The sequence below is a fragment of the Kwoniella mangroviensis genome, assembly GCF_000507465.2.
Source record: "Kwoniella mangroviensis CBS 8507 chromosome 1 map unlocalized Ctg01, whole genome shotgun sequence".
Lineage (NCBI taxonomy): Eukaryota > Fungi > Basidiomycota > Tremellomycetes > Tremellales > Cryptococcaceae > Kwoniella > Kwoniella mangrovensis.
Window position 1 is genome coordinate 3,512,963 of NW_027062533.1, and position 13,146 is coordinate 3,526,108.

Genomic DNA, 13,146 nt, shown 5'->3' on the forward strand with positions numbered 1-13,146 from the left:
ATGCTCAACTTGCTTTTTCTACTTATAGAGTACATATAGTTTATTTAGAGAGTATCTTGGTAATAAGATGAATATAGTATGAACATGCTTCTGTATGTATCAGCATGAGCTCCAATTTCAATGTGTTTTTTTTTGGTAGTTGCCTGGATCAAGCATGAGAATGTCAAGTACTGGACATGGTCTTCTGGTCAAGGAAGGTCGAGCCGATATATACACTGCAACGAAACAAAAGTTCTGATCACCTCCCCCTCTCAAACAGTCCTCAAAATGCTTCGCGGATTGCGGATCGTCAGCATCTGGGTAGAAATCGCCAGCTTATATACCAAGCTCCTCCGAAATAGAGGCGAACAGATCCTCTTTGACGTTATTGATAAGACCATTTTTCGACCTTGATCACAAAGTTATAGTATGAATAGTAAATGATCGATAACCTATCTTATCATTTTAGTCTATAAATTCGATTATTATCTTGATTTGCCACCTCGAACAGACAATCAATAAGCATACTGTACTTAGATCAGATCAATTTCAAGGCTTCTTTACTTGTGGATTCCACACCAAATTCATTCTAAGAGAAAAATGCCAGGTTCAGATTCACATAATCATACAAATACATATATATTGGGAGAGCATCATATCACTCTTTCACTCTCATTCCTAATCATTCGACATGAAAAGCTGAATCAACTTCACCTTTGATCGTAGGGAACAACGAGAATGGGAGTAGCTATTCATAAAGGGAAAAAAACGGTTGATTTCTGAAAAACCAAAAACCAAAATTAAAAAATCAACTACAAATCTTCAGCGTGTGTGTTTTTTGAATTTTTTGGATCTTTTCTTACGTGTACCGTTGTTTATGATGATCATGATGCGATGTTGAACACCAAGTTGGGGGAAACCGTCGAGTATGTGATGTAAATATTGGATGGTGGTAAGAAAAAAGCATTCGCGTTATCCCATTCCATTTTGTTATCATCTTGTGTTTGTTTTCCTTTCTGGTTTTCTGTCTTTTCTCCTTTCGATGCGATCTACACGGTCCATCCTATAAGTCCGCCTCAGCCTCTTCGTCTAACCTCTTTGCCAGGCTACTTGCTTTCACAGGTGAAGATCCGTATCCTCCAGGGTTGGGATGATGGATGGGGAAGGAAGATGGGTGAGAGCTCTCTCTGATTGTACCGGGTGGAGAGATCCTTGGATGATTACCGCTATTCCATTTCAACGCTTGTCAGCTTGCATGATCTCATTATAACTTTTGAATCTCGCATGACTCCAACTCACCTCTCACTACCTCTTCGTTGATGGTGATGACCCGGCATCTCGATGGCTTCACTAGTAGCCGCAGGACTAATACCGACGCCTACACCGGGAGTAAGAGGTTTTTCAGAAGTGGGTGAATGAGGTTCATGCGAGTTTCCAGTAGGTGACGATGAGAGTATACCTTGGGGTTGACCGGTGGGAGGTGATGCGTGGGGAACACTGGAGTTGCAAATGAGAAACACGATAAGCTTAGAGCTCAAAAAATGGACGTTTAATAACTACCTGAAGAGACTTACGCTTCGGGCGTGGGATGAGCAGTACCTGGGGCTTGAGCAGTTGGCACACCAGCTTTCGACATCATGTAATCTCCCGAATCGAAGTACTTTCGTTCCTACAACCGACAAAATATTAAGTTCTATGTCAGATTGCTATGAGATCCAGTAATGTCCACTCACCTTTTGCATCTTGGTGAAAAGGTTCTTTCCTGGTACTTTACCATACATCTTGAAGGCCTTTTGATCCTGCTCGCTCATTTGCTGTGAATGACAGAAGACACGTCAGCGCCAGTATATCCATATGTCGAGAGAAAAGTAGGTCGAACTTACCGAGATATCGACCTTGTTCTGTGTGACGGTGACAGTCATGGTGAATAAAAGTCAGCGCTATGGTCTTGTAGGCATGGGTCAAACAAGCAGTGCAGGTCAAGGTATAACCACAATGAATCCAGAGGCACGATAGTAAGAGGTCCAACACCCCCTTTCCTCTCTTTTATAGAGTTCTCCACACCCATCTTCTCTCCTCCATCAAACCATCGAACCCCTTTTGGTCTTCCCCTGGATCAAAGCTCATCAAGCATATGACGAGGGGTCCTTGTCCGGCGAGAACAAAGGATATACGTCAAATGATGCTATAATGGCGGGTGGAGCGGCGCACCATTTGAGAACGACTCTCCATCTGTTTCTTCATTTCACTCGCACATCGATTCTCCTACGAATCACGGATGAATGATATGCTGTTCTTGCTAAGGAAGCCGCGATGATAACACATCCCTCCACCCCCACACTGCTACCTTCTCTTCGAATCCCACTGCGTACGATAGGCAAAAGAAAGGATAGATATAAACTCACCATCTTATGAGGGTTCATCTTGACTTATATCTTTTGGTCTACCAACAATTATCACGATATATGATCTGAGTTCGCTCGTGTATGAAATGAAATCCCACCAACGTGCTCGAGCTGGATCGGTACGGTGAGATGGACTAACGATGTTGATGAGGTATTGTGGAAGTAGAAAGGTGATGTCTCTTGAGATTTGAGCGTGTGTAAAGAGGGTCCTTTGGTCGGAGTGCTGTTGGGTATCTGAGAAGACGAAGAGAAGGAGATGAGCGGTAAGAGGGATAGGTCCCGGGCTTGGATCGGCTTGGTGACAGCTGGATATGTATACGATGCTTTGTCGATGGGCAGTGGTTGGTCTATCAGGTAAGAGATGCTGGAGGGAGTACTCGCTGATGAGTTGGGTGAAAATCTGAATTTGTAATGTAGAATATAGATTAGTGAACGAGGTCAAAGCGTTGTATTGGGTGGAAGTCAATGTATGGTAATGAGCTAAACGGACCAAGACCAGAAGTGGAAGTGACCAGCGGTGACGACTATACGATACATATACCCATCTATAAGAGGAGGGTCGCTAAATGAGGGTGCGATATAAATGATTGAACTCCCTGTGGAGAACTGCGCAGCAAGACTAGTCAAGTAGTAGTAGATCTAATCAATTTCAAATTACCAAAGGGCTAATCAATTCAATTTGCCACCGAGATCAACAGAACACCCCCTGAACGCTTGTCACTCGTCACCCGTCACCTCCCATCAAGCTCAAGAGGGCATGTACAAGTACAGAGGTCACACACCCATGCCTAAATGCGCATACACGCTAAAAAGCTCATAATTACGCATTTGATGATGAACAAAAGAAAAGGAAAGAAAAGGTACCGGCTATCCATTCGATCATCCGTTCTGTCTCCTTTTCCAGAACCTTACGTCAAGGTTTGTCTGATTTCTTACCTAGATTGGTATACAGTAGAAACTGAGAAATCACGTACCTGTCCAAGTGCGTAAACTGTCATAGTGCGTGGATTTGGGTGATCTTTGTGCCCGACATCATACAAAATCACCTCTCAAAGTGCGTATAGAAAACCTGTGATAGTGCGTGCAATTCAGGATGACAAAGGGTGTTCTCCCATACAAAACAAAAGTCAGGAAAATCAGGTACCGGTCAAATTACCGTTTTGGGAAGCACCACATGGCTTTTTGGGCTAAAGTGTGGGGAAATCTGGGGTAAAAATCGCGCAAATCCTGTCTTACTACGTGGGATTGGCCGTCTCCCGAAGGTTACGTAGTATCACAGGTTCTACTGTAGCTTCCTTGTTGAAGGGACAAGAGTACCGAATTACCAAAAGATACAGATACCATCGTTTTGGTCTAATTTGTGATGGACATGTTCTCGTGACCGCGACCAAATGAATACAGAGTGACTCACATAGCGAGTGCACCTACCTCGACCGCGACAACGAGCCATACATTGATTGATACTTGGGACTTTCCTATGCAAATACGGAAGAAAGACTGAAATCAGGTACATGAACTAAAAAGCGAAAACACAAAAAAAATGAGAGAGAGAGAGAGATACGTGATCCGTTATCTTTGCTTTTCCACCTGTTTGTACTCGTTCGTACCTTTGCAGTTATCATCGATGATCATCTGATCAGCGACAACGACTTCAACTAGCGGATCTGACCGGCATTGAAGTGACGACATCGTCTGGTGATCACGATTATATTCCATCCAGTCATTGGAGATAGAGAGGATATTGCCCTGGCATGTCCATATCATACATTCCAAAACTGTCCTCTTAAACTCATGGTCCGAGTAAATCCACACCTGGCAATATCAGATACTCTATCCTGATAGATGAACTCTGTAGATTTCAGACCAAACAACCGGACAAAAATTTTGTCTTCTGAAGCGTTGGTATGGCCTGATTCAGCTTTTGCACGACCATAACTCCCCAGAAGCACCAGCCTTTCTTGGTTCATGATCTCAATCAGACACTCCATGGCATATTGGCATGCATATACGCTAGCATTATACGAGTATATCGTCAAATGCCACCATAGCTTTGCTTTACGTAATAGCATCCCCACCTACCAGAGTTGAAGTTGAAACTCGCCTTCGTCTTTTTCTGTCTCTCTCACTCTTCTGAAAATCATCAGACCATCCTAACCCATTTCATGTCAACTAACATACAACATACGCGAAGGAAAACGATTCATAATTTTACAAGATGTGGAGATCAGGACCAAGGCAAATGAACAACTCTGACCGAGCAGGGCCCAACACCCGATGTCAGGTGAGTGTTCTTCGCAACTATTATACTGATTTGTGCTTATGCGTTGAGGGTTCGACAGAAATGCTTGAAACTCGGACATCACACATATCAATGTTCCAACCCTCGACCCTACGTAGCCAGACCATCACGTACGAAGCAGCTCACCTCTGGGAAGATAGGACGGGATAAGCCCTCGGTGGAGGTGCCGGAGGAGTTCAAGGCGTCGAGCAAAGTTGGACTGGCAGATAAGATATTGAAAGCAAAAGAAGAAGAGAGGAGGAAGGAGGAAGAGAAGAAGAAGGCAAAGAGAAGTAGGAGAAGGTGAGTTACTCGTTCAGTATAACTAGCTGCTGGCAGTCATCACATCTTAGTTGAATTGATATTCATCGTCTATCATGTGTGTACAGATCATCCTCATCAAGCGATTCAGATTCTTCCTCAACATCTGGCTCAGGCTCAGACTCAGACTCAGATTCAGATTCCGACTCGTATTCATCCGACTCATCTAGCTCTCGTTCTCGTTCTCGCTCTAGATCACATCCACGACGCAAACGAAGTAAACGATCACCTTCTTCTTCAGGTTCAGACTCGGGAACAGGATCCGAATCGGACATATCTCGTCGTCGATCGGCTTCTCCTGCATCTGCTCGTAGGAAAAGAAGGTATTCTTCCGATTCTGATTCAGAAAGAGTGAGAAAACCAAGAAGAAGATCAAGCACTGTATCTAAATCTAGGTCAATTTCAAGGAGTAGAAGTAGAAGCAGATCGGGATCCGTTGAAAGTCGATGATGACGGGCGAATGAAAAGCACAAGTCAAAAAGGTTGTTGTCCGTTGTATGAGCAAGTGATCGCAAGGGAGTCATTTGAAATATGAAATAGAATGTGTATCGCAATTCTCGTGAAATATGAGACGCTGAGACGATAAGAGACGAATAATCAGGTGTAACTGACAAGAGAACATCAAATGGTTCTTTACAATGCACATACTATATGCATCATATCTGCAATCACTATATTACCTACTTATCCTAATTCATTATAGAATTTACAACAAAAAAAAAACTGAAAAAGTTGAATAAAGGAAATTGAAATGGAACATTGTCCATCGTGATGGAGTATATAAAGCTGAATCCGTACGTCTACACGAGTCGAATATGTATTACAGTTGAGTCAGGATCATAATTCTTGTATAACCTCTTTGATCTCTTTCTCCATTCGTTTTCTAGCACTCTCCTTCTTTTCATGATCGACATTTTGACTCAACCCACTAGAAGGCTGTTTACCGCCGTCGCCATCGTTAAACTCCAAAGCCAAGTTGACTTTATCCTTGACCCTATCTTCCTCCTCAATCTTAGTTTCACCCTCTACATCTTCATCTTCATCATTCACAATTATCTCAATCTCATCTCTACTGCCACCGTCCAGCCCGGTAGGTTCAACCGTATCATCCTCACTTGAGTCTTCCCCGTCACCAGGTAAAGGAGGAATCATCTCCTCGTAAAACCTCTGTAACGATTCTTTATCATTACAGAAATCTTCTAATTCCTTTCTAAGTTGTTTGACCTGTTCCATCCTTCCATCACTTCCACCGCCACCGGTGGTATGGTTCGTACTTGTATTTGTATGTAATATTGAATTTTTTCTTCTCGAATTGACTGTACTGAGCCGATCACCAAATACCGAAAAAGAGTTTGAAGAAAGTATCAATCGATTATCGGACCAAAGGAAACCTTTCGAATCGGATAAACATTGTATGAGGGCTAATCCGGATTTATGTACGAATTGTGAATAATCGAATCTACTCTTTCGGTATGAATATTCAACGTCGATATTCTCAGGATATCTATCTGACGCTTCTACATCGAGAACAAATCCGAATTTTTTAGTTAATATGCAATATTCGAAATAGTTTTCAACTTGTCCGGTCCCATGACCAATCGAAAGCAACCTTTCGTGCAGGTCGGTAATGACTGGTGGAGGGACAGCCAAAGGGATAGGTATGGCAGTTCGATAAGCGCATTTCAAGGGGATATCACTGAGTTGTTCGACGGGTGTCTCGACAAAGCGTAGACCGTATCGTTCAGATTGAGCTGATAATTTCTGCCGAAGTTCTTCGAGTAATGCTGCAGTAACACCTAGCCAGTTGAGTTCAAAGTGGAATCTGTGCGGTGAAATACAGATCTCGTCAGCACAGCTGGATGAAACGCATCTTCACACAGATTCTCTGGACTTCTATCACAGGACTTAACCTAGTGAAGAGGCATAATGACTCACGCATTTCTGGCATTGTGTACCACATCAGCATGCAGAATCGCCACCTCGGCTCTATCACTCTTCTTGTTCGGATCTAAATCCAGTACTCTCGTTTGCGACATTTTGACTTTTCTTTTCCTACCTGGTCTACCAGTAGTGGAGGATGTAATGGACGATGTAGCTTGAGGTCCTTCATACATCTTGGCCAGCAAAGCTCTGGCTCCAGGAGGTGTGGTGGAAGGTAAAGAAGCTTGGACTTGAGCTGGGTTGGCCGTTGACAGCATGGTGTTATTCGAGTTGGACGCCGTCAAAATCCCATTATTGGCATCGCCATTGATCGGAGTGGAAGTTTCATCCCGACTAGGTTCTTTCGATGTAGATGATGAAGAGACCTTGGAAGAGGTAGTACTGAACCATGATTTGTTCTTGGAAGATGATTTGGGCATTGCATTGTACGGTTCTCGTAGTCGGTAATACAGATGCCAGTAATCGAGGAAACCGTGAGAATTGGTAACGTGTTCTGTAAAAAAACCGATCCATTAAGCAGTGTCTCATGCCCAGTGAGATTGTCATCCGTAATCACCTATAAGACCTTTTTCCAATAATGATTCAGCCCATTCAGCAGCTTTCTCCCGACTCGTTACATCCTCGAAGGAATTCTGTAGCCATTCGCAGAACTGAGCTCCAGTAAAGGATTGTACATGTTGTCGTGCTGATACCCATTGTTGAGTCAGCTTACATACACAAACTGCGCGATGTCGTACGACATCCCATCGTTTCCGCGTGAGAAAATCTCACTCACCTTCCCACCATCTAGTCCTGATGATCAACCCATTCCCAGGCTGACACATCAATTCCGCAACATTTGCAAGAGTCATCCCTTCCAATCTCTTATGGTCGGAATTGATATTCGTAGGTTTCTCCTTATTGCTTATCTGCCTTTCCAAATCCATCATCAACTCCTCATCCAATACACAAGTGGAAGGATCGAAAGTGGTTGTAACTATTCTAAGAGGCTGTTGTGGTGTCCCATTCTGAGATTTCAGTAAGTATCGATTGAGCGTTTCAATAACTTTTTGAGCACCCAACCACAATAGGTCGGTCTGATTCAGATGTTCGTTCTGCGGTACTAAGCCAGGGAACGAGACGATCTCTTTTCCAGAGGGGATGAGGATGAACCTTGTTCGCCAATATCTTAGTGGGTCAAGGGTACGTCGTTCGCCATTGATCAGATGGTCTAGGTGATTATAGTTGATTTTGGTGTTCACATCCTGTCATGAAAGTAGAACAGATGAAAATCAGTTTGCTCTCTTCCCAGGTATGATAATATCATGAACGGAGAACAACTCACAGGATAATTGAAAGTCGCCTCAGCAGGTTGATACCCTTTCATCCCGACCGGCCAAACCAAACACCTATACTTGACCGGATCAGTCGAGTGGGATACCTTCCTGGTCATCCAATGAACGATGATCTCCTGTCTTGTAGGATGGAACAACAACCGATGTATGTGATTGGCCCATGACATCCATATCGCACCTCTACCATTTTTCAGTACTTCTGACGCACCACCCGAGACTAATTCTACACCTATATCTGCATCTTTTTCCAGGTGAATCGGCATAGGTCGGACCACTCCTGGTTCATTGAGATCATGCGGTAAGACGATGACTTGGAAGTTTTCTACATAAATCATGGACCATGACGCATTAGCTCAGACTCAAATATGCTCAGATAAAGGGACGCGAAACGCAAGTACTCAGACTCACGGGACAATCTCTGCGATACCATTTCCCTCATCATAGCCAACGGCAGATTCTCCTGAGCCGCATCGCTCCTGATTAAGAACGCTCCATCCTCCAGATAACACTGTACCGTATAAGTACCCGTATTATACAATTCATCACTCTGTTTCTGCGTCGGCAAGAAATCCGTGGTGAGTGGTAGACAAGCAGGAGCCAAGAGAGAGGGCCATTGGACAATATGTTGTTGAGCTTGTTTGGGCAATACAAATCTCCATCTCCGACCACCAGCATCTCTGATCCGATCAATCGTCTCCGCAGAAGGTTTGCATGGGTTGACAGTGAAATGCCTTGATGACTGTACCAATGCATTATTCCTATTCCGCCATGATAGATCTTCATGAGATTTACTTAGCCCCTGACCTGATTGACCACTTGGTGGTAGTCCTTTAGAATTCCTCAATGATCTTGATATAGGATCTTCCTCGACTGTTTGAGATCGACGTAAGCGCGATGTCGTACCGGTGGCAATTGGCAATGGTTGAGTAACGGGTGTAACAATGTTGTGGGTCTTATCCTTGGAAGGCGATGGTGTACTGGGCGTGATCATCGTATCAGGATTAGGCATCTTGGGTCTAGGCGGAACAGACCCATTACCTGATCTCGATCTTGACCCAGTGTCCGATGTTTTAGTTTTGGATGTATTTGAAGGAACAGGCGAGTGAGGTCTATTACCTGTGACCGACGATACATCCGTTCTGCCTATAGTCTCCATAGCAGGTGCGGCATAACTCGGTTGAGATCTCGTAGAAGTCAAACCACCAAACAACCAGCTCGCTCCAAATCTACTGGCAAATGAGCTTTTACTGCTCTTCGTATTGAGCTTTTTGGCAGGGGTGAGTTTCGGCGTAGAAGTCCCGGAGCCATTCTGTTCAAGTGAGATGATCGACGCTCGAGAGGGTGATGAATCACGGGTTCTGATTAAAGGCGAATGACTACTTTCAGGATCTATAGGTAAATCGCTGATAGGTGGCGGTAAAGGCGAGGCTGAGCGGGTGGTAGCTACTGGCGATGATCCTCGACTAGCAACCAGGAGAGGCGAAGAGGTATGTACGGGTGGAGTAGGAGGCGCGATACTCGTAGCGGGTCTTGCAAGTGAGTCCGATTTTAGACCCCTTTTCAAGCTTAGTGTCGATGGTGCTGGCGAAGCGCTTCGTAATTCTGTGCGCTTCTTTCCTAGAGGGTGCGAATCCTCCATTTCAATCATGGCTTTGATCGGTGACAACTTGGATCCATTCCCAAATCCTCCGATAGACTTCGGTCGAGTTGTAGATGCTAAAGAATTAGATCTTTCGTGTTTCTCCTTCTCGGCCAACAGTCTGGCAGATTGATAACTGGCTGGTATACTTGCTGGCGTAGAACCAAGTTGAGGAGAGTTTATCTTACTGATTGGTTGTTCGATTTGTCCGCTACCAAATATGGACTGATCGAAATCGTCCCGTACCACCTTCCTGTCTTCGAGGGAGAGAGGCCGACGAGGCATCGGCATATCCTCGATATCAAGGTAAGGTACAATGACCGTCGTAAGATTATGATCAAGGATACCAAGCATTTGAATTTCATACATTTTACATCGGGGGATGAATCGGTCAGGTCGGAATGGTTTGTCGTGTGTTACAGCGTAGAATGATGCGCTGACCCAGGATGGTAATGCTATGACGAAAAATACAGGATTCAGCAAGGCTGGTCCGGTGTCATAATGCAACTGAAGACTTACAATAACAATCTGCCAATTCCGTATTCTTGATATGTGACATATGGGCATCAAAATATAGCAAATCAGGTGTGATCGGTCTATGTTTGCCGCTTAATGGGTTCTCCTCGGATATTGGTCCTTTGGGTCGGTGCGAAACATAGCTGAACAGTGGTACGCTGTGCAATGGCATTTTGGTCAAACAGACGAAATCCACGCTCATCCCATGGTCAACCATTCGTTCGGTCGTCAGCCGAAGAAGATTCTTGTCAACGGCGAAATGGCCTGTTCCAGGAGTTACAATCGTTATTGATAGACCGGTACGAGATAAATCCCTATCCACATGGTGTTCATCGAAAGGATTGAGCGCAAGGTTGATAGCTTCCAAAGCATTTCCTTCGTACGCCTAGTAGCACTGGTAAGTCAAGGATACTTGGTAAAATTCGTTATGGTAGATTACGGCACTTACAAAACTCCATCTGCCAACGATCTTAACCTTATCACCGGTATATGATTTTCCACCCATCAACTGGAAATGATAATCCAATAGCAACTCTTTTTCACTCCTTTCCAGCTGTTTCTTGATCTCAGGCAAAGCCTGCGTCCAGTCGCTCCTCCGTTCCAGATCGACCGCAACCTTGAAAAAGTCTTTACATGGTCTTCCGGAGAAATCTTTGATTAAACTACCCGCCAAGTCGTGCTTTTCTAGGTATGCCACATCTTCCTCATCATAGTATATCCTAGCGAAGAAGATTATCGTGACGACATGAGAGGTTCCTTTCTCTGACCATCTAGCGAATAGGTCGGGCAAATAACCTATGATCGTACGATATATAAGCTAAATCAGGTAGGACAAGGTGTATGAGGTATCAAAGAAACAGAATGAGACTCACCATGTACGACTTTCTCGATATACCTCTCGCCGTCCTCATCGAATTCCCATGTCTCTTCACATAATTGAATAAACAGATAGACTTGAGAACTCTTGCTCCTAAAGATTGTTTTCGTTTTGGCGGTAGCAATACCACTTGAATACCTCTTATTTCTCTGTTTACCAGTCTTAGGATCTTTCTCACTCCTGATGATGAAATTCACTTCTGCTCTTACGGCTCCACCTGCTAGCGATACTTTTTCTCCTACATGTAATGTCATTCCCTCCAAAGACATACCAAGCCTCCACATATCTGCTCTACCTAGATATTGCGAAAAGTAAAATTCGACATAATCGGTATGTGCTGATTCTTTATCCGTTATCTACGTCTGATCGTCAGTATCAATACATATAAGAGGACATACGATGAAGGGTCGCTCACCCTTCTGACTTCTACCTCCAACCGCTGCTGAAATCCAAAAGCAGTAGCTACCGAGTCCGGGACCTGGACCTGATGAGCGCTAGCAGTCGGTACATCTTCTCCTAATCTAAAGACATATCCATCCCTTCCTTTGCCAGTTTTGACACCGTTCATCGCTGGACTGACATTGTCCTTCTTCTTCTTGATGTACGATTCGCCCTCTGGAACTTGAATACGTAAAGGCTGTTGAGTCTGCCTTCGATGTATCTGGCGGATCTCGAGGTAATCGCCCGGTTTGGCATCCCACGGCAAGGCAGCGTAATTCAACAAGACCTGAGAAGAAGGTGCATTTGTGGATGTAGACGTGGAGGGTAAGGGTGAGGGATGAGCGGGTGTATTACTGTTGATAGGTGTAGGTTTGTAAGTGTATAGCAGTAATGCTACACTATCCTTATCTACCAGGGATAGATCCAATACTCCTCCTTCCATATTTGCTCTAGTGGGTATGGCTGGTGCCGACGGCATATGACTGATCACAGGTTGAGGTGGACTGGGCCATGATGATATCCTATTGTGTCCATGACCGTGTCCATTTCCAGCTCCGGCTCCTACACCTTGTAATCTTGGTCTTCTTTTACTACTACTGCTTCCACTGGTACCCAGTTGATCTGTTAATGCCTGAGTCGCCGCACTAGGTCCCGGAAAGGGATTAGTGGTGATCCGAAAAGATGATGCCGAGACGTCGATGGATGGTGGTCCAGGCTGTGTACTTCCTGCTGGTACTGAGCCTGTCCCAACGATGGTCGATGATCTTGCTCGGATATTGACTGGCCGAGGGGAAGATGCTCGTGCTACACTAGGATCAGCCAAGAAGCACGAGTAATGCATCTTTGGGTTGAGTGGAGAGCAGACATACTAGGCATGGCGAAAGCATTAGTCTCCTGTTATCTTACGGTACCAAAGCTGATCACTGTAGGACAATGCCCACCGACTCAGGAGACTTCGTACTACGTTGTGAGAATCTTGCGTCAGATGAACCTTGTGGGTGAACCTTGTTTAAGACCGCTTTGACGGTGATAGCTCGATGTGGTCCGATGGAATGGCAGTCTTCCCTGACTATGTTGACCTCGTTTGATTGGGGTGTATCTGAGTCATCGATGGTCTGGTCGTAGCCTCGGTGGGCTGATCAATGTTGTCTGTATAGTATTCTGTTAGCAGTCAAGTCTTCGAGTAATGTTGACTTTGATCGTTATCGCGCTCGCATTAAAGGGGATGGTCATATAAGTTAAACACAGGTCAGGTCATGTAGGTTACTCGGCTTCGGGCGCCCTTTCAGTGAGGGGTAGCGAGTGCATATCAGGTATATGAGAGAGAAATTCCAATAGGATATCTTGCATTATCGTATCATACCGTACCATACCTCTTCAACACGGCTACACATATCCTCGATATCCCCCTCCAC

At 44.6% G+C, this 13,146-nt stretch overlaps 3 protein-coding genes across 3 annotated transcripts; 1 reads left to right on the top strand and 2 right to left on the bottom strand.

Moving 5' to 3' along the window:
• Positions 1 to 1,042: 1,042 nt before the first annotated feature.
• I203_101312 (uncharacterized protein) lies at positions 1,043 to 1,901 on the bottom strand (the record flags this gene model as incomplete). The annotated part of the gene is made up of 5 exons (XM_019146263.1): positions 1,043 to 1,205; positions 1,279 to 1,476; positions 1,554 to 1,648; positions 1,713 to 1,793; positions 1,863 to 1,901. The coding sequence occupies 5 exons, from the start codon at positions 1,899 to 1,901 to the stop codon at positions 1,043 to 1,045; spliced, it is 576 nt and encodes a 191-aa protein (XP_019004822.1).
• A 2,698-nt stretch (positions 1,902 to 4,599) lies between these two features.
• Positions 4,600 to 5,433, top strand: I203_101313 (uncharacterized protein; the record flags this gene model as incomplete). The annotated part of the gene is made up of 3 exons (XM_019146264.1): positions 4,600 to 4,665; positions 4,724 to 4,965; positions 5,052 to 5,433. The coding sequence occupies 3 exons, from the start codon at positions 4,600 to 4,602 to the stop codon at positions 5,431 to 5,433; spliced, it is 690 nt and encodes a 229-aa protein (XP_019004823.1).
• A 387-nt stretch (positions 5,434 to 5,820) lies between these two features.
• I203_101314 (uncharacterized protein) lies at positions 5,821 to 12,572 on the bottom strand (the record flags this gene model as incomplete). The annotated part of the gene is made up of 10 exons (XM_019146265.1): positions 5,821 to 6,805; positions 6,919 to 7,417; positions 7,481 to 7,609; positions 7,700 to 8,168; positions 8,249 to 8,580; positions 8,667 to 10,352; positions 10,417 to 10,798; positions 10,862 to 11,208; positions 11,286 to 11,646; positions 11,706 to 12,572. 10 exons carry the CDS (start codon positions 12,570 to 12,572, stop codon positions 5,821 to 5,823), a joined length of 6,057 nt encoding a protein of 2,018 aa, XP_019004824.1.
• Between the last annotated feature and the right edge of the window lie 574 nt (positions 12,573 to 13,146).